The sequence below is a fragment of the Nicotiana sylvestris genome, chromosome 9 (assembly GCF_000393655.2).
Source record: "Nicotiana sylvestris chromosome 9, ASM39365v2, whole genome shotgun sequence".
In the NCBI taxonomy this organism is placed as follows: Eukaryota; Viridiplantae; Streptophyta; class Magnoliopsida; order Solanales; family Solanaceae; genus Nicotiana; species Nicotiana sylvestris.
Genome location: NC_091065.1, coordinates 85,971,308 through 85,990,922, shown reverse-complemented (window position 1 = coordinate 85,990,922; position 19,615 = coordinate 85,971,308). Strand labels below are relative to the sequence as shown.

Here is a 19,615-nt window from a genome sequence, read left to right as displayed (position 1 = left end):
AGACTAACTTGAGCCTATACTTGTTTCTATTTGAAAGTCCTAACTGTTTTGTTTGTCACTTAGTATTTTCCTCTTTTGAGCAACCTAAGTTAAGGTCTAGAACCACCCTAAAATAGAGGTCCAAATGCCTCCTGGACCATAGACATGGGAAGGGTAGTGCACGCATAAGGCACGGTTTAGAATCAACTATTACGCTTTAGGTAAAAACTTAAAGATAGTAATCGGGTAGCAGGAGATGATAGTCTGTGCTCGCTGAATAATACGAGTAACACCTCATGTCGAAGGAGTTACGAAGTATTATTTATGTTGCACGGGGTGATCATTTAGGCTAAAAAACTTAGGATCCCCCCCTCCATTTCTATTTAAATAAATCGTTTATTTCATTTGTCCAAATTGCTTCCTTTCCCTTAGACCAATTCATATAATTGAGTTTGGCTGGGACCCACCGTTATGGACCTCGAAGAGTGCCTAACACCTTCACTTCTAGGTAATTTCGATCCCTTACCCGATTTTTGGTAATGGAAACTGGTCAAACAGATTTATTTGAAAATAGGGGACCTAACGTACCTTAATCCGTTAGGTGGTGACTCTCTCTTTTAAAACCCTTCCTTAAAGGAGTTGTCACGTGTTGAAACCCAATTTTGCGAGAAAAAGGGACACGACAGAGTATATCCTCGGTGATGGAGGACATATAACTCCACACCCCCTCGCCTCGGTCTTGCTTACTGGAAGCCTTCTCGACTTTGAAGTCATTTTCGATGAAACAATCCCCAAGAACAAAACTCTTCAAAGGAGGCTCCAGGACCATCTCAGGAACAGATGCCTCAACATCCTCAACTGGGTTGAAGTTTTTGCCATCGAAGTTTTAAAAATATGAAGGTTTGAAGAAAAATATGAAGATTTGAAGTTGGGGACGAAGATATGAAGATCTGATTTGAAGTTTTGAAGATTTGAAGATGAATATATGAATATCTGGAAAGCAATGTATGAAGATTTGAAGAGTTTAGAATTAAGTGGAGAATTTGAGGGTAAATCAAACAGCTCTGAAATCGAAAAGTGAAAAAGCAAAAAATGGGTCGAAGTTTTAATAGAGGGAAGAGTAATCAGTGTGTGACGTTTCGTGTTCAAGGATAGTCTATCGATGGCCGACATGTGTTCGAAGTATGAACGACGCGACTGATGGGACGTTTTGCTGACCCCTCAACCCAGTTGTAACGTACGAAGGAAAAAACCAGGGTTAACTCATCGCTTCCTATCGCTTCAATAAATCTACACTCCGAAAAATGAGGGGACTATCTATGTACGGGTAAAATTGGGTGCAAAGTTTTCCCCCGATTCCTCGAAAAGAGAACGAAAGGGAAGCATGAATCGACAAAATTAATATTGAGATCAGGAACTCCTCATACCAAGACTCAGTAAGAACGAACGATATATCAGAGATTGGACATGGCAAAACAATATACCCCGGATCAAGTACGGCTCTAGACCTCAAGAGACGAGGTAAACGGTTATGCATGACGGATAAGGAGCATTAATATTCGCCCTCAACCTGATTTTACGGCATGAATCCCGTTGGTATCAATCATGGTCAACGATTATTGGGAAAATCAGATTTTTACCTTTTTTAGACTTATATTAGGGCTGAAATTCTCCTACTATATAAAGGAGAATTTTTTTAGTCTAACACATGGTAACACGCAATCCAAGGCAATAAAAAGTTTACTTTTGTCCTCTAGCTACTATTCAAGGCATTGCTTGTTTGTTCTATTATTTACTCACGACCGAGCTTGTACCGAGGGTCCGATCGAGGATGAATTTCACTGTTTAATTTAAGAGCAGGCTTGGTCATCATATTGCAATTGGCTTGATCGCTTATTTTTGTCTTTAATTCTTCTATCTTTAAATCTTAATAATTCGTATTGAATTAAATCACGTATCCTTTAAAATGTATATAAATTTAATTATTACTCATGTTTGGGGTAAATAAGGCACAATCCTTTGACGTTCATCATCTTTTCCTAATTTTGTAGGCCTAAGCCCGTTTACAATATGTGAAGGTTAAAAAAAAAAAAAATAGAGGAACTTTGATATATAAATTCGAGCTCTCTTCCTGAATGATGCAACATAATGCGGTACGATTTGGAAAGTCAAAGTTCTAAATTTTGATAATAAAATTTGTAATAGATTCTTTAAGCTTTTAAAAATAAAATTGACATATTCAGAAATTACATAAAAATATTTTAAGTCATACCAATAATTTATAATTAAAAATGTTCATAAAATATTTATGAAAAATATGGTCAATGAATATTTTTAATTATAAATTATTGGTATGACTTAAAATATTTTTATGTAGTTTCCGAAACAACCTTGTGAACTTCTCCATAGTAACCACATAAATTAAAATAGAGGGGTAGATTACAACTTTAATCTCTTCATCTCCTTTTTATCATATTTTTGGAATAAATCTAGCTTGAGTTTCCTTCTTCCCTATTGGCTCACTAGAAGAAAATTGACTAATCCTAACATTAGAGAAGATACCCTTTATATCTGCCATACATATTCATCATATTATTAGTGTATACTCATTCCTACTAGGTCAATCCAATAACAAAATTCTAAGAGTCCAATGTACATTTTTTAAAAAAATTAAATCACCATCACATTAATTCTATTTCATTGACTCAAATAAAACCGCGGAAATCTGCTAAGCTCTTGCCTTCAAAAGTAAGAAAAGAGAAAGTAGGCAATTTTTCCATAGTCTAGAGAAGTCTGGATTGTTAGGTCCACGTCGGATATGTGATATGCTTTTCTCTTCACACGTGTCTACGAACACGCGTGGTCCGACGAATCACGAACTTTCCATTCTCCCCCGTCTTATCTTTTTATGCGGGCCGAGCCCAACCCGGCCCACATTTTACACACAAGTTATAAAACCCACTTCTCTCAAATTTCTCACACTAAAGTAAGTCTACCGAACTTCGAGCCCAACAAAGGCGGTGCAAAAACAGTATCAGTTTATCTGTTGCAGTTATCTGAGAGACATGTGGAACCAGGCATACCGGAAAGATGACGTGGAAGCCGGAACAAGGCCGTTGTATCCGGCGATGCTGGAAGCGCCCGAACTCCGGTGGTCTTTTATTCGAAAAGTCTACTCGATCATTACTATACAATTGCTTCTCACCATTGCTGTCGCTTCCGTCGTTGTCACCGTCCATCCGATTTCTCATTTCTTCGCTACCACAAGTGCAGGCTTAGGACTTTATATTGTTCTCATCATCACTCCCTTTATCAGTATGTTTGAATTAATTAGTTTTTTGGTTTTTATCTTTGATCTTTTTGGTTTTTTGTTTTTGTTTTTTTAAAATTTATTGGGTATGAGTAATTAATGAATTGATTGGTTGTGTTGCTGCAGCGTTGTGCCCGCTGTATTACTATCATCAGAAACATCCGGTGAACTACTTGCTTCTTGGGGTTTTCACTGTTTCTCTTGCTTTTACTATCGGATTAACTTGCGCATTCACCAGCGGTTAGTATTTTCTATTTGTTCGGCTTTTTTGGTTGTTTTTCTTTTATTTTATATTTCTGTTTTCGACATTGCGTGCGTTCTATGTCAAGTGCATTTATAATAGACGTTTACGAGTTTGTATTCTTTGGTATATTCTTGTCTTGTGGTGATGTGTTAATACAAATCTTCGGAATTACTCCCTCCGGTCCACAATAGGGACCAATTTGTTTTTTTATTTTGGTACAAAATAAGTATCCATTTATATAATCAATAAAAAATTTAATTTGTTTTTACAAAATTACCCTTACGTACATATTCCTAGAAAGTTTTCTTACTCCTCACATTAAATATTTAATTTAAATATTTAATTAAGGATAGTTTAGTCAAACTAGGTATTTTTGTATTGAATTTAGTATTTTTTTAATGGGCGTGTCAAAAGCAAATTGGTCACTTATTATGGACCGGAGGGAGTAAGTATTACGGCTACTACCTAACCATGTGATGTTCGCATTGTGTATTTAAGGGTGTCAAAATCGTTTGTAAAACCATTATTAAATGAAGAGATTGTTAGGTCTTAGTCATGCGGTATGTATTGCTAGATATGCTACTATAAATAACCTGTAGTATTACGTATAATTCAGAGGCGAAACCATGATTTGAAGCTAATGGGTTCGGGACTTTATTCCTTTTAAGTTATTGGATTCTAAATTAATAATTTGTACATATTCATTTAATTTTTAAAAGAAAATATAGAGTTTGGGCCAAAGCCCGAAGCTTTAGCTCCGCCCTCTGTATAATAATGGAGTAAATTTCATAGGTGATCGTTTAACTTGGTGTTCATTACACAAAGTCATTTTTTTTTTCTTTTTTTTTTTATGTAAAAATCATTCAACCTCGTGTTCATTACCCAAAAGTCATTTTTTTTTCTTTTGTTATACTAAAATTATTTTACTTTGCTCTATTTATCACAAAAGTCACCTTGGCCAGATTTTATAATACTTTAACTTGAAAAGTTTATTATATCCTTGACATTATAAATTCTTTCATTTACGTAATACCTTCTATATTATATACTATATAATATATTTTTACCTGGTTATTTTACTTATAATAAAATAACTGTAAATTTATTTTATTTATTATTTTTATAATAATATTTTATATTTTATTAAGTTATGGATATATTAAGTTAAAAAATAATATTTTATATTTTATTAAGTTATGGATATATTAAGTTATTATTATAAAAATAATAAATAAAATAAATTTAAAGTTATTTTAATTATTATAAGTAAAATACTTGGGTAAAAGTATATTATATAGCATATAATATAGAAGGTATTACATAAATGGGAGGATTTATAATGTCAAGGGCATAACAAAAAAAAAGTGACTTTTGGGTAATGAACATAAAGTTGGATATCTTTTACGTAACAAAAGAAAGAAAATTGACTTTTGGGTAATGAATACAAAGTTGAATACTTTTGGGTAATGAATACAAAGTTGAATGATCACCCATGAAATTTACTCATGACAAATAATGCTTTCTCTCCACCCATTACTTTTAGTGGGTTGCAGGAAAAAAGGAGGAGGAGTTTACAGTATTGATTTTGCAATAGGTTTGGGAAAACAGAAATTTTCTTAATTTACACTTTCTGCCTTCCAGTTTACCATCATATATTTTAACTTGGTGCATAAAGATACCCTGAGATTCATTATATAATCTGCCTTAGTTTAGATCTTAGTAGTCAACAGCTATATTTGATGAAGAAATATAATATAACAAGAACCGAAACACATTACCCTCCCTGGGTGTGAGATATTATTGGGTATGTTTGTGATTGTTGTTGTTGTTGTAAGACTGATACTCGCAGCTGGTGCTCTGCGACTATATGATGATTGCAAGGATATATTAGAAGTCATGCTTAAAGTGATGCGAAGCAGTTGTCTCTCTGTGTCATGCTTAAAGCCTTGTGCTTCTTGTGGTTCAAAGTATGTCACGCAAAGTTATCCCAACAAGAAACAATTGATTATTTAATTCTCTACTTTGAGTAGTTGGATTAGTACCAGCATTGTTGTAAATTGAATGTTGAACCTATTATTTCAATTGAAATTTGATAATTACCGTCCCAAATTATTCTGATTTTCCATAATGCTTTTCACCTTAAAGAGGCATGTGCATCCTCTGTTCAAGCCTTATGAACTTATTGAAGTCTTCTAGATTTCCTTTCGGTATGTTGGTGGGGAGAATAGTGTAATAGTATTATCATCTGCCGGTGCTTTTCTATGTATCATTCTGTATCTCTGGAAAATTGACACACTTGCACTAGTGAACTTAAAACTAAAAATTGGTGACATTAGTGGCATACTGACTGTTTCTACTGGTGATTGTTCAGGCAAAGTAATCTTGGAGGCAGTCATATTGACGACAGCAGTGGTGATTAGTCTGACATTATACACCTTCTGGGCGGCTAGGAGAGGCCAAGATTTCAACTTCCTGGGTCCTTTCTTGTTTGGAGCTCTCATTGTTCTTTTGGTGTTCGCGTTCATCCAGGTTTGTGAAATTTATCATTTCTAACTGTTGCTCCTCCCTACATCTATGAAGATATGACTGATCGTATTTGTTTTCTTGTCTACGGCAGATCCTTTTCCCTTTGGGTAAGATCTCAGTAATGATCTATGGCTGTCTAGCATCGATCATATTCTGTGGATACATTGTCTATGATACGGACAATTTAATCAAGCGCTACACGTACGATGAGTACATCTGGGCTGCTATATCCTTGTATCTCGACATCATCAATCTGTTCCTTTCTCTGTTGACCGTCTTCCGGGCTGCCGACAATTAAAGAGAGAACTTGTCGTAGTACTCTGAATCTCCTCTCGTGCACGTTGTCCTTTTCTTTTCCTTAGTGTTCATTTTTTCCCGTTATGGATAGTCTGCTTTAGTAATCGTTGTATAAAAAAAAAATTCTTAAGTGGATTCTTGAATTGTATATATATCTGGCAAAGATGGCTTCCAAGCAGCGGGCTCCTTTCTGTGAGTACCTGTGTTAATGGCTAAAAAGTACTCGTTGCGACTTCAGTGCAGCGCATTATTCTACTGTGGTAGAGGACACTGATTGTGGTTGTAAGTCTCGTTCTGATACATTGGCATGCGGGGATAGGTTTGGGCGGGCTAAAATAAGCCAAATCAATACGGAACTTTAACGTGGCCAAAATGGGCGAGGCCTTGATGAGTCATAACTCATATCCTAATTCGTTTTACATTAGATTATCTTCGTTTGTTATTTCATGATTTGTTTAATTACACAGTAGATGAATGCAAGTTTCTGTTATTTATTTTGACTATCAAACATACCACTTATATGTCTATTTAACGATAAATTATTTATTGATTAATTTGGCTCGCACGTGTGTTATGAATCAAGCTATTAGGCGAAGAACTATTGGGCCGAGAAGAAGCTATGGGGCAGAAGACATTCAAAAAGGTTAATATGGGATCTACGCCCAAGAAGTGCAATAAGGAATCAATTAAGGAATTTTTACCTCATATAGCAAATGTTGATATCTTATTTATTTTAAATAAATATCCTTTTAAAAAATTATATTCTATAGATACCTTTTTGATTTTTATAGGCAAATATCTATTTATGGTTACCTCCTACTCTTAAGCCATAAAATACTCTTTGTATTATTTTTCTTTCTCATTCTTTCAGATTTTTCTCCACCCCCTCTCTCTTTCTCTCTCAACGCCAGTATTTCTCCATGTTTATCTCCTCTCTCTCAACAAATGTGTATGCATTAAAGGGAAAAAACAGATACTGATTCTGATCGGAAAACGAAGTTGGATTTGGTTCAAAATCAAATCCTTTTCAACAAATATGCACAAGTTATTTGCATAGGGCTTCTGAAATTCCCCTGGCAGGGCTTCCAACCATGTCTCCTCAACCAACGGTTCCTCTAATTTCACATATCCTACGCCATCACCATTTGCGTTTAACTTGGAGATTTTATCAAAGCATAGTTTGAGGTTTATTTTGGCCTTTGCAAGTGATTTATTGAACTCCATTCTCGACTTTTGGTCGGACGTGAGCATTGTATATTTGGGGTCTTTGTTGCCGCCATCTTCACCCGACAATGAAGATGACAAGGTGCTGGAAATGAAGTTGTCAGCGGAAGATGGCGAGGAGACCCATATTTTAGCCGCTTTGCTGCAGGTTGCTTGAATAGATCCATTAGGGATTTAGGGGTTTTCATTGTAATTCAATGTATCTCGTTGTATTCCATGTAATTCATTGTATTCACTGTCTTTTTTTCCATTATATTTCAATGTATCCCGTTGTATTATATGTATTTCATTATATTCACTATCTCGCTATATGCCATGAATGTATTCATATATTTTTTTTAATTAATATAATTTATGTATTCAGATGTATTATATAATTTTTCTGAAGATTGCTATATTTTTGGGGTGTTTTTTTGTTGAAAATCTTTTTTTTATAACTGAAAATACAAAATTTATGTGGTATAATTGAGTTTGTTGAGTTATATTAGGAGTCTATTATGTTAATTGATTCACTTTCCGTTTTAAAAACAGTGTAATCCCCTATTTCACGTCGTGAATACAGTTGAATACAATAATCTGTCCAGCTGTAATCCCATGTTTCACTCCATGAATACAGTCGAATACACTCGAATACAACAACTGATTAGCTGGACTTCGCTGATTCACGCCTATTTTTGCTACTATATTCATGAATACAATAGCTTAAATACATCAAATACATCTTATAACCACATAAAAGGTATCTATAATCCATAATATAGCAAATGGTATCTATAGATTGGCTAATTACTACCAAAAGATAGTGCTTTATGAAAATTTTCATCAATTAAAAGGGACTAAGCGTTAGCATAGATAGGGCAAGCTGAAATTGTTAGAAACTTCCCCTCTGTTCTCTCTATCTCCCTCGTCTGTTTCTCTCTATGGCTCCGTCTCTTCCTCCTCTATTTCTTTCTGTTACTCTCCTCTTCTTAGAGTAATTTCTTTGTTCTCAAGTATTAATATATCAATCGTTGGTTTTGGATATTGGGTTCATTACATTGGTGCTTTCATTGATTTGGACTCCATGTCTCTTTACTCTTCTACTATTATCAATTATCACCTCGATGTCATTCAAGGACTGATGATGGCGATGATAGATAATAACACTCGTATGCTCAACCTGCTCGACAACATAGAGAACAAGTTGTCTGCCTCTTCCAAGACGATCCCTGAAGCTCTAGTGTGTTTGGACGATAAATGCGAATCAGAGGAGTTCTCAGGAGCAGAGATGGATTTTAATTTGGATAAAGATCTCTCTAGTCCCATGGACAAGCCTGAGGTACTTCATGAGCCAGTAAATCCGTTTGGTAATTCTTCAAACTCGCTGCATTTTCCTTCCCTAGTAGTTTCATTTGGTTGCACTGGGACTTCAAATGCTTCACTTGAAACTAAAAATTTTAAGGAAGAATATTTGCGGAACTAAACCTGCAAGGTATTTTTCTGAAATAACAGCAAAAAAGATTGTCATGAATGTTGAAGATTCAGTAAATTCCATCACCCAGGTGTTCCATGAGATTTTTCAACCAATTTTGGCAGTTAAGGGTGATTTAGCATTAAGGCAGAATAAAACTAGTGTTTTTGTACACTGCGCAACCCCACTTGGATATACAAATATATTATTTGAGGTTCCATGCCATATTCCCATCATAGACTTCCCGTTCGATCCTAGTACATATTTGCTTAAGTTGAGAAATACAGTTGATGCCCGCAAAAATGCAACAACAAACAATGTGCGCAACATTAAATAGTGTGCTAGCCTTCTAACAAGTGAAATACATTTTGATACTTGGCCTGCTGATATTTTACCTTTGCATCATCCTAGTAGTGCATTAAATTTATATGATGATACTGAAGAACAGAGAAGTAGAGTACACACAACTTTCTTCGAGCTTGATAGTGACAGCCTACTAAATAATTTAAAGCATTGCTTGGTTGTTTCTTGCTTGACTAGACCATTCTATGTGGTGACTAATTCATTTCACAAAATGGTGCTGAAGAAGCCATTTAATGTTGACAATGCTCTGCAAATAGTTGGTATAATTAGCCGGGTTGGTTTTTCTTCAATTGATATGCAACTTGAATTTAAAATCCAGCCAGTGATAGGGGACATTAGCTTAGTATCAGTTGCTCTGGCAGCAAACTTCGTTTTTGTGGCTCGTGACTATACGAGACAGACAACTACTCCAATGATACTTTTATCTCATGAGGTAGCAGCTGAAATGCTGCTTTATGCAGCATCAAATTCATGGTATAGATTTTGGGTAAGGGACACACGACAGGGGCTTGCAAATGGTATCGTCCAAGGCATTATGCAAATGGCAATGGGTTGGATGGAGCTTGAACATGGTGCGGTGACCTTATATGGGGTGCCTACAACTTGCAGTCCAGTATGCGTATATGTATACTATGAGACCACCATACATGACTTGCTTGGAGCTTGTGCGGGACAAAACAATTTGAAGTTTGGTAGCTCTGAAGAGGACACTATATTTGATCTTTATCCTTATGATCTAGGACCTCATGTTCTGCTTCCGAACACTTATGGTTCTATATGTAGGGAGAATATTGCTATCAGTGTTTTGATTTCGTTACAGAGTAGTGGTGATGGTTATACATATGATTTTGTGTTATTAACACGATCCAAGATGCTAAGTGGACTTGTATTGGATATTGTCGACGGCCTTGATGATGCTAGTTGGATTGATGTGCTTATTAGCATCATTTGTTATTTACCACTGGTGATCATTTGTTATTTACCTCATGTCAACGCTCTTTCCTCATTGATAAGGCTATACTCGAACCTTGAGGACAAGGTTCTTATTGAGGACGGGAGTATTGTTATGAATCAAGTTATTGGGCTTAGAAGAATTATTGGGCCGAGAAGAAGCCACAGAGGCAGAAAACCTTCAAAAAGAATAATTTGGGATCTAGGCCCAAGAAGTGCAATAAGGAATCAGTTAAAAGGGACTAAGTGTTAGCATAGATAGGGCAAGCTGAAATTGTTAGAAAATTCCCATCTGTTCTCTCTAGCTCCCTCGTCTGTTTTTCTCTATGGCTCCGTCTCTTCTTCCTCTGTTTCTTTGTGTTAGGCCTCATTTGTTTGCACTTAATGGAGGTCTGAATCTTAATCATTCAGATCTCAGATATTAAGTGCGTTTGTTTTTAAAGTCTGAGTCATGACTATTTAGATCTTAATCATTAAGTGTGTTTTTTTTTAATTCACAACCACTTAATAGGTCTGAATAGGTCTGTATGATTAAGATCTATAACATAGACTTAATTTCATTAAGATGCTATCACATATTCATTATTAACTGCCGCCACCGCCTACCATTATCAACCACCACCATACCACCACCACCACCACCATCGCCATACTCAACCACCACCACCACTACCACGCCACCATCATCCTCAATCATAGCCGCCACCATTATCGACCGTCACCATCCACCATCCTCACTACTCCGACCACCATCATTCTCCCCCACAGTCAACACTTATCCACCTCAACTACCACAACCAACCACCCCATCACCATTAACAACCACAGCCGGCACCGCCCATCATTATAACCTACCACCACCTTCCTCAATCACAAACCACCACCTGCCATTATTAACTATCACCACCCACCACCACCATCCTCAATCATAATCGCCATTATTACCAATCACTACTAGCTACTAGCATGAACCACCATCATCAACCAGAACTACCACCAACCACCGCCTCTAGTCGACATTCACCTGTTAGCCATCACCACCAATAACTATCATATTTTAAAAAATTATATATTTTATTGATAGAATATTAGATTATTTAGTATTTCATTTGAATTTTATATTTAATATTGTTCAAATAAAGATAAATTTTATGCATTCAGATGTTAAAAATCAAATAGTTTTAATTTTTAGTATTCAGATCTTAACACATATCTTAATATATTCAGATGTGTATTCAGATTCAGATGTCTTAATCTTAATACACATCTTGATATTCAGATGTGAATTCAGATTCAGACGTCTTAATATTAAAAAAAACAAATGAGGCCACTCTCCTCTTCTTAGTGTAATTTCTTTGTTCTCAAGTATTAATATATCAATAGTTGGTTTTGAATATTGGGTTCATTACAACGTGCAATGAGAATAGCTCTAATATTATACATGGGTTAATTTGGACTGTGCCAAAAATAATTCCCCCAAAAATTATAAACCAAAGTAATTTATCAGATAAAGCAGGTTGGGATATCTTAGAAGCTAAATTCGACAACCTTAGCCTTTATGATGCTCGGCTATTATATTTGGATATAAAAATAGTTGTGGAGGCGTGTTCTAGGGGCTTCTGCATCTATACCCGATTTTGGGGTCACAACTGAAGTTATTTATTTTGCAAAAAAATTTGCAAGTCTACGCACTTTACGATCAATTTCAGACTTGTTAAAAAAATTAGTTTGAAGTGCAGTGCATTTAAGGTCAATTAAGTCTAAGTACAAAAATTGCACTTAAAATATACTTAAGGCCAAATAGGTCTGAAGTGCAACTAATGTTTTCATGAACTTATGGCCAAATAGGCCTGAAGTATAAATTACCTAGAAATAGAAATTTATTCTTCGAATTTTAACAATCCAATATATGATTTAACACCTAAATCTACTCCGAATGAGCTCAAATTTGAAACATAGCCTCCAAATATTATCAAGATTAAACTCCAATCATCAATTTGTCAAAACAACAATAAATCTAACGAACTCATTTTGCAATTAAGAAAAAAAAGAAGAAACCCTAAGCAATAGTAAAAAACAATTTAGCGTCACAATAGCTCACCATTGCATCATAAACTATCTTAAAATATGTTCAAATACCATATAAAATTACTGTCACCCGAAAAGAAGAAGAAGAAGGAGGAAGAAGGAGGAAGAGGAGGAGGAGGAGGAGGAGGAAGATGAAGAGGAGAAAAATGCCTGAAGTTGTTTAAACTTTGAGTACTAATTAAAAATGAATTTAAAATAGGTATAAATTAAATGGGAACGACTAAATAGAGCGCTCCGTGCAATTACTTATGTAATATAAGTAACTTTTTTTATGTATTTTTTATTTTATTTTATGTAGTAACCTTTCTTTCTTTTGAATGTTTAGGTTGCTATTTTTATACCTTTTGATCAAGTAAAAAGGGAAAGAAAGATCAGCTACATAAAGACAAAGTCGGTTATCCAGCAGAGCAAGCTCAAAATGGGCATTCGGATTTAGAGGTTTCGAATGTCAAAAATTTTGAACTTAGTCATATTATAATTTACATTGTTTAAAATATGATACAAATTTAATCGATTTAGTCTATTTGAGTTTAGGTTCGGATTATTCATTTTTGGAGTTAATATAAATAAATCGATCGAACAAAAAGATTTCGTAATAGTTATGATAACTTGGAAAAAAACATAAAAATTCAACTGAATTATGTAGTTTATACAAGAAAAAGGCTCGTTATCACTTTAGATACTTAAGGCAAAAATTTATACCAATAAGCACCCTAAACATTAAGTAAGTTTACATATATTTTTCAATTTATATCTTTTATGAAAATTAACTCACTCTATATTATATACAATTGTCCTACTTTAGAGCAATCTGATAACAAAATAAACTTTCATCGTTGATTAAAACAATAATTTATTCAAGAACTTTTTTTTGTTTAATTTTGGTTTCTGCAAAATAGATTACCAAAGTTGTGGTCCTGGAGAAAATAATTAATTTTTCATTATCTATTGATAAATCACACAGGAGTTAGGAAAGTGCAACAATGGAGATTTCTTTGAATAGATTTGTGAAAGAATTTTTTTTTATATTTTCTATTAAATGCTTAAAGAAAAAAAAAAGGAGAAAAGAAACTTCAAAAGAAATTAATAAGATCAGAGAAAAAGTCAATAGGACCTACTAATAAACAAAAAAAGAGCAATTAATTAAAGAGAAAGTAGAAACAAAGTATCTGGATTCAAACCCCTACCATGACAGTGCCTTGCTAGTGGAGCCTTGAGCCTTTTTTACAATTGAAGGTGCCACTTAAAATATTTGTATACATTCCTACTATATATACATGCATGTATACATACTATTGTATAGCCTCGGCCAAAGCTTCCGGGTGGCGTAACACCTCGTCCCTTACAATATATATATATATATATATATATATATATATATATATATATATATATATATATATATATATATATATATATATAATGCGACAAGATGCCAAGCGCAATAAGTTCCGACATCCTACGGAATATGATGAGCTCGACTCTATTTATTGTATCTACTTTACCTCTAATCTGGTCATCTATAAGTGTCGGAGAATTGAAGGAAGCACCTGGGTCTGTTCTGTCCTGTTTTTCTGAGTCCGTTCTATTGATTTATCTATTGTTCCGTCTCTTTGAAGTTCGGGAAGGATATTATCATACATGTTATGCAACTTCCATATCTTATATGATATTTCCTGTTTAATACTCCTCGAGTACCAAGTGGCACAAACCAGTTTCCTTGGGGAAATGCATGATCTGATAAAAGCCACTCTGAAATCGAAAATTTTCATACTTAGATTTTAATATTTTGGTATTTGGTACAATATGCAATTAAATAATTTAGTATTTAGTACGTATACCGTTTTGCAACACATTTGTCTAGTAACCTAATTTATTGCAACATTATCATTAATTACCAACTACTTGATGCAATCGTCGTTTTTGGGTTGAGTATTAACGGATAGCTAGGATTGACGGTTATTTTAATTTAATTGCGAATTAGTGATTAACAGTCCAGATTATAAGTAACAGAGGGCTCAAATCATTCACAAACCAAAGTCCAAACAAATACACCCTGCTTATGTAGACTTGGAGTAACAGTTTGAGTTGATTTTCCAATTTTCGTTGTCATTTCCTTTTTCTGGCAATTCTCATTTGTGGAAGAATTTCTGAGCTTAGAAAAACTATCCATTTAAATAAACAAATAAAAAGAATAATTGTCCATTTCCTTAGACAGGTCACTATATTGTTAGATGTAAATCATCATCCTACTACTCTTGGTACTGATTTAGCCGGTGCTTTTTTTTTTTCTTTCCGGTAACAGTAGCCGGTGCGTCAAATACTTTCATTTTGCATACAACAACAATAACAAACACAGTGAAATCTAACAATTTTTTTCAATTTGCATATGATGGCTTTTTTCGTTTATCCATAGGGTAGGATTGGCTTCCAAGATACCAAGGACTACATCGTCCTCTGAGGGTGTTTTCGGCATAACGAAAAATATATTTCGTGGAAAATGTTTTCTTGGAAAACAAGTAGTAATCTTATTCATTTTTCAGTGTTTGGTACACAAATTAAGGAAAACGACTTCTCAAGAGTATTCATAAATAATTTAGATATAATAAACATAAAGTCATAAACTTTCAAACCAACAATCTTCCAAACCCACAAATTTCATAAACTTTCGAACCGCTAAATTTTCAAGATCGCGGAATTTCGAACCTGTAAAATTTATAATTTCTAAACCCGTAAACTTCCAAACACATAAACCTCCGAATTCATAATTTTGGAACTTGTAAAATTTTGAACCTTTAAACCGATAAATAAAAAAATTAAAACTGAATAATATATTTAAAAAATATTTTTTTCGGTAGGGCGGGGCAGGGGGGCAGGTGGGCAGTAAAAAAAACAGAAATTTAAATTACAAAAAAAAAGTAAAAAAAATCTTTTTTGTGGTGGGTGGGGTGGGTGATGCAGCAAAACGAAAAAACAGAAATTTGAAATTGCAAAAAAAAAAAAATTAACAAAAAAAAATTGCGGTGAGGGGTGGGAGTGGGGGTTGCGGTGGGTGGGGTGGAGGGATAATAGGGTGGGTGGTAACGGAAAAACTGAAATTTAAAAAAAAATAATCTTTTTTTGGAGAGAGGGTGGGGTGGGTTGGTGAGGGTGGGGAATGTTGAGAAGGAGTTTTGGAAAATGTTTTCCCTTCTCTTGTTAAAGAAAACATTTTCCTCCAATTGGAGGAAAATAAGTTCATAAGGAAAATGTTTTCCAAAATGTTTAAGCCAACCAAATATGGAAAAATTGGAAAATATTTTTCCGGAAATATTTTCCTTCATACCAAACACACCCTGAATGGTTACACCTTTTCCGAACTGGAAAACAAGGAAACTAAAACCCAGTCGATCCAACAAGTGAAGAGTATAATGCATATTCATCACAAGTAGGTGCCCATTCGACAACTTTACTAGATGTTCCACCATCTTCTTCTGATAATGTGCCAGCATCTATGTTACATATCGCATATAGCTCTAATCTCTTTCGTTTTGCTTCTTCAACATCACCTACCCAGCAAGTTTCAGAGATAACCTCAAGTGCTTTCTCTAGTTTGTCTTCTGGCACAAGAGTACCATTTTGTAGCACATTATAAACTTCTTCAACACTGGCTTTCCTTATCTGCAGAAATAGTTGAAAACAATTTTTAAGAAGACATCCATGTTGGGAAAAAATAATAATCCCGCCCAGGAATAATATCAACGACAATAATAATAACATAAGATAGTAACAACGACACCAATTCTTTTAATAGGGTAAAATACAATATCCGAGCGGAGCAATATAACCACTATAATATTACAACTTAGTAGTGTCAAGAACTACTACAATTTTGAAAGAAATAACACTCTTTATTTAAAGACAGCTCACTATAATATTACTACCACTCACTAATTATCTCACAGACAACAATCTGTGGATTACTCTCACTGCTTTGCTTTCTGCTTAGCTTCTCTCGTTTTTTTGGTGTGTCTTCAATGAGGAACGAATAACTCCTTTTATAGGCACAACTTTCACCTACCCAACCAATCTGATTAGTTCAAAATTTACAAAGTCCAGCCGCCCAAACTTTTGCAAAATTTTCAGCCTCCTATTTTGTCTTCTCCAACTTTACCACATTTTTCTTTATTTAGTAGGTGAGGTATGGACCCCACAAATCTCCCCCTTAATTTTAATTTTTTTTCTTCAGTCCAAGTCTTGTTCTCAATCTCTTAAAATCTTCAAACTTGAGAGGCTTTGTAAAACTGTCTGCAACTTGATCATGAGACTTCACATATTTGAGCTCGACTTCCTTCTTGGCAATGCACTCTCTGATGAAGTGATATCTTGTATCTATATGCTTGCTTCGATCGTGATACACCAGATTCTTGGCAAGTCCTTGTGCGGATTTGTTATCAATACAAATCTCTGTAACTTCAATTTATGGCAAATTGAGCTCCTTCAATAATCTTCTTAGCCAAATAGCATGGCAGATACATGATGTTGCTGCTACATATTCGGCTTCGCAAGTCGAGAGAGTAACTATGGACTGTTTCTTTGAACTCCAAGAAATAACAGAATCGCCCCAAAAAATACAAAACCAGTTGTACTTTTTCTATCATCAATATCTCCCGCATAATCACTATCACAAAATCCCACAAGGTTGAAATCATTAGAAGAAGAATAAAATAACCCAAAGTCAATCGTACCTTTTAGGTAGCGAAGAATTCTTCTAGTGACTTTCAAGTGAGTGGAGGTAGGATCTTCCATAAAACGACTAACTACTCCAACTACAAAAAGTAGTATATCTGGCCTGGTACAAGTCAAGTACCTCAAACTTCCCATAAGACTTTTGAAAAATGTGGGATCCACTTTTTCTCCTTCATCAAATTTGGACAATTTTATCCCACTTTCCATCGGTGTATTCACGGGGTTGCAATAGAGCATGTTGAACTTCTTCAATATCTCTTTTGTGTAGCTTTCCTGAGAGAGAAAAATTCCATCCTCACCGGGATGACTAGTACAAGGACCTGCCATGGAAGAGCCTTGAACTGATGGATCACGGGACGAACTCTGGGCTGGAAGGGCACTACGTGATGAATGGCCCTAATGAGAACTGTGAGAACCATGGCCCGATGATACCCCACGAAGAACTGGGCTAGCTGACTGAGCATGTTTGAATGGACGACCTCTGCCGTGCTGAAATTGGCCTTTCGAAAGAACACCACCAAAACTTATAGATCCCCGAGACCTCTTGGCCTCCATCTGATCTTTCTCCTGGTGACAAACCGACTCAATCTCTCGGGCAATATCAACAACTTGCTCAAAAGTAGCACCCGACACCCTCTCTCTGGTCATGAGAATCCAAAGCTTATATGTGAGGCCATCCACGAACCTCCTGATCCTCTCTCTATCCATAGGAACCAACAAAACAGCATGACGAGCTAGCTCTGAAAACCTTATCTCATACTGCGTCACATTCATATCATCCTGACACAACTACTCGAACTGCCTGCGCAGCTCCTCCCTGCGAGACTGTGGCACATACTTCTACAAAAAGAGAGCGGAGAACTGCTGCCAGGTTAGGGGCGCTGCACCAACAGGCCTACACCTCTCATAAGTCTCCCACCAAGTAAAGGCAGCTCCTGAAAACTGGAAAGTAATGAACGAGACTCCACTAGTCTCCAAAATACCTACGGTCTGAAGCATCCTATGGCACTTGTCCAAGAAACCCTGGGCATCCTCGCCCTCTGCACCACTGAAAGTCGGAGGCTGAAGTCTACCAAACCTCTCCAATCTATGCTGCTCATCATCAGGCATGACTGGAACCACATAATTTTGAGCAAGTGCAACCGGCTGGGCTGGAGGTGCCCCCGGTGTCTGAAGTCCCTGCACAACCTGCTCAGGTATGCGAGCGGTGGGAGTCTGGGTGCCTCCCCTGGCCTGGGAATTATCTGTGGTCGTAGTGAGTGAGACCGCCTATGCCAGGCCAGTGCACACTGATAGAATTTGGGCTAGGGCCTCCTGAAGGCCTGAGATAACAATCGGCACAGCCGGTTCCTGAGCTGGTCCTGCTGGAGCATCCGCAACTAGGACCTGATTGTAAACTGGGACAGCTGGTGGATCTGCAGGTGCTACCCTAGCTGCTGTGCGAGCTACACCTCTACCCTTACCACGGCCTCGACCACGACCTCGATCTCTTGTGGCCCCAACTGGTGGTACTAGTGGGCGTCCGTCCAATCTGGTAGCACGTGTCCTCACCATCTATTAGAGAATAGAATAACAGAAGTTTAGTTACCAGAACCAACAGATTCGCACGACAGAAATTCAAGAATGTGAAGTTTTTTCTAAAGGTTCTGCAGCCTCTCGAAAATAAGTACAGACGTCTCTGTACCGATCCGCAAGACTCTACTAAACCTGCTCTTGACTGGTGAGACCTATGTAACCTAGGCTCTGATACCAACTTGTCACGACCTAAACCACCCCGGCCGTGATGGCGCCTATCACAGTACTAGGCTAGCCGATTCGACATTTTATAACATAAATAGGTATTTTTCTTAATTCATTTCCTAATTAGATATTATCACAAATCTTTCGTTTAAAACATTTCAAAACAAGCGGATAATTATGGAAAACATCAAACACTGCCCGATCTCGGAGTCACTAGTCATGAGCCACTAAAATACAATCTGATACTGTCTACTCAATACAGGATGAGTCTGATAAAAACATATACTAAAAGATAGGAAGGAGAAAGGCAGGGCTGCGGACGCCGTGCATCTACCTTGCTAACTCCGGAAATGCTTTGAAGGAAAAGAATCAGCTCTCACTCAGATTCCCTGGAGCCTGGACCTGCACACAAGGTGCAGGGAGTAACATGAGTACGCCAACTCAGTAAGTAACAAGTATAATTAAAGGCTGAGTGCAGTGACGAGCATTTTTAAAATTATATACATCTCATAACATAAAAACCTCAGTGGGAATAACAAGATCAAATCAGTAATTAAATTCCGAACATCTCGTAAAATAAAACTCCAGTTTCAATGAAAGTTGTTTAAAATATTTGTTTAAAAATTTTCAATAGAGGCTCAGTATAAAAGAAGAGTGAAAACAATAATTTCATAACACAAGGCGCTCGGGCAAAGTATCACTCATATATATATAG

General features: G+C 36.0%; 1 protein-coding gene across 1 annotated transcript; it reads left to right on the top strand.

Moving 5' to 3' along the window:
• The first annotated feature begins 2,947 nt into the window (after positions 1 to 2,947).
• LOC104237508 (protein LIFEGUARD 2) lies at positions 2,948 to 6,593 on the top strand. Its single transcript, XM_009791668.2, has 4 exons — positions 2,948 to 3,294; positions 3,416 to 3,529; positions 5,905 to 6,062; positions 6,151 to 6,593. Exons 1-4 carry the CDS (start codon positions 3,045 to 3,047, stop codon positions 6,355 to 6,357), a joined length of 729 nt encoding a protein of 242 aa, XP_009789970.1. The 5' UTR covers positions 2,948 to 3,044; the 3' UTR covers positions 6,358 to 6,593.
• The last annotated feature ends 13,022 nt before the right edge of the window (positions 6,594 to 19,615 follow it).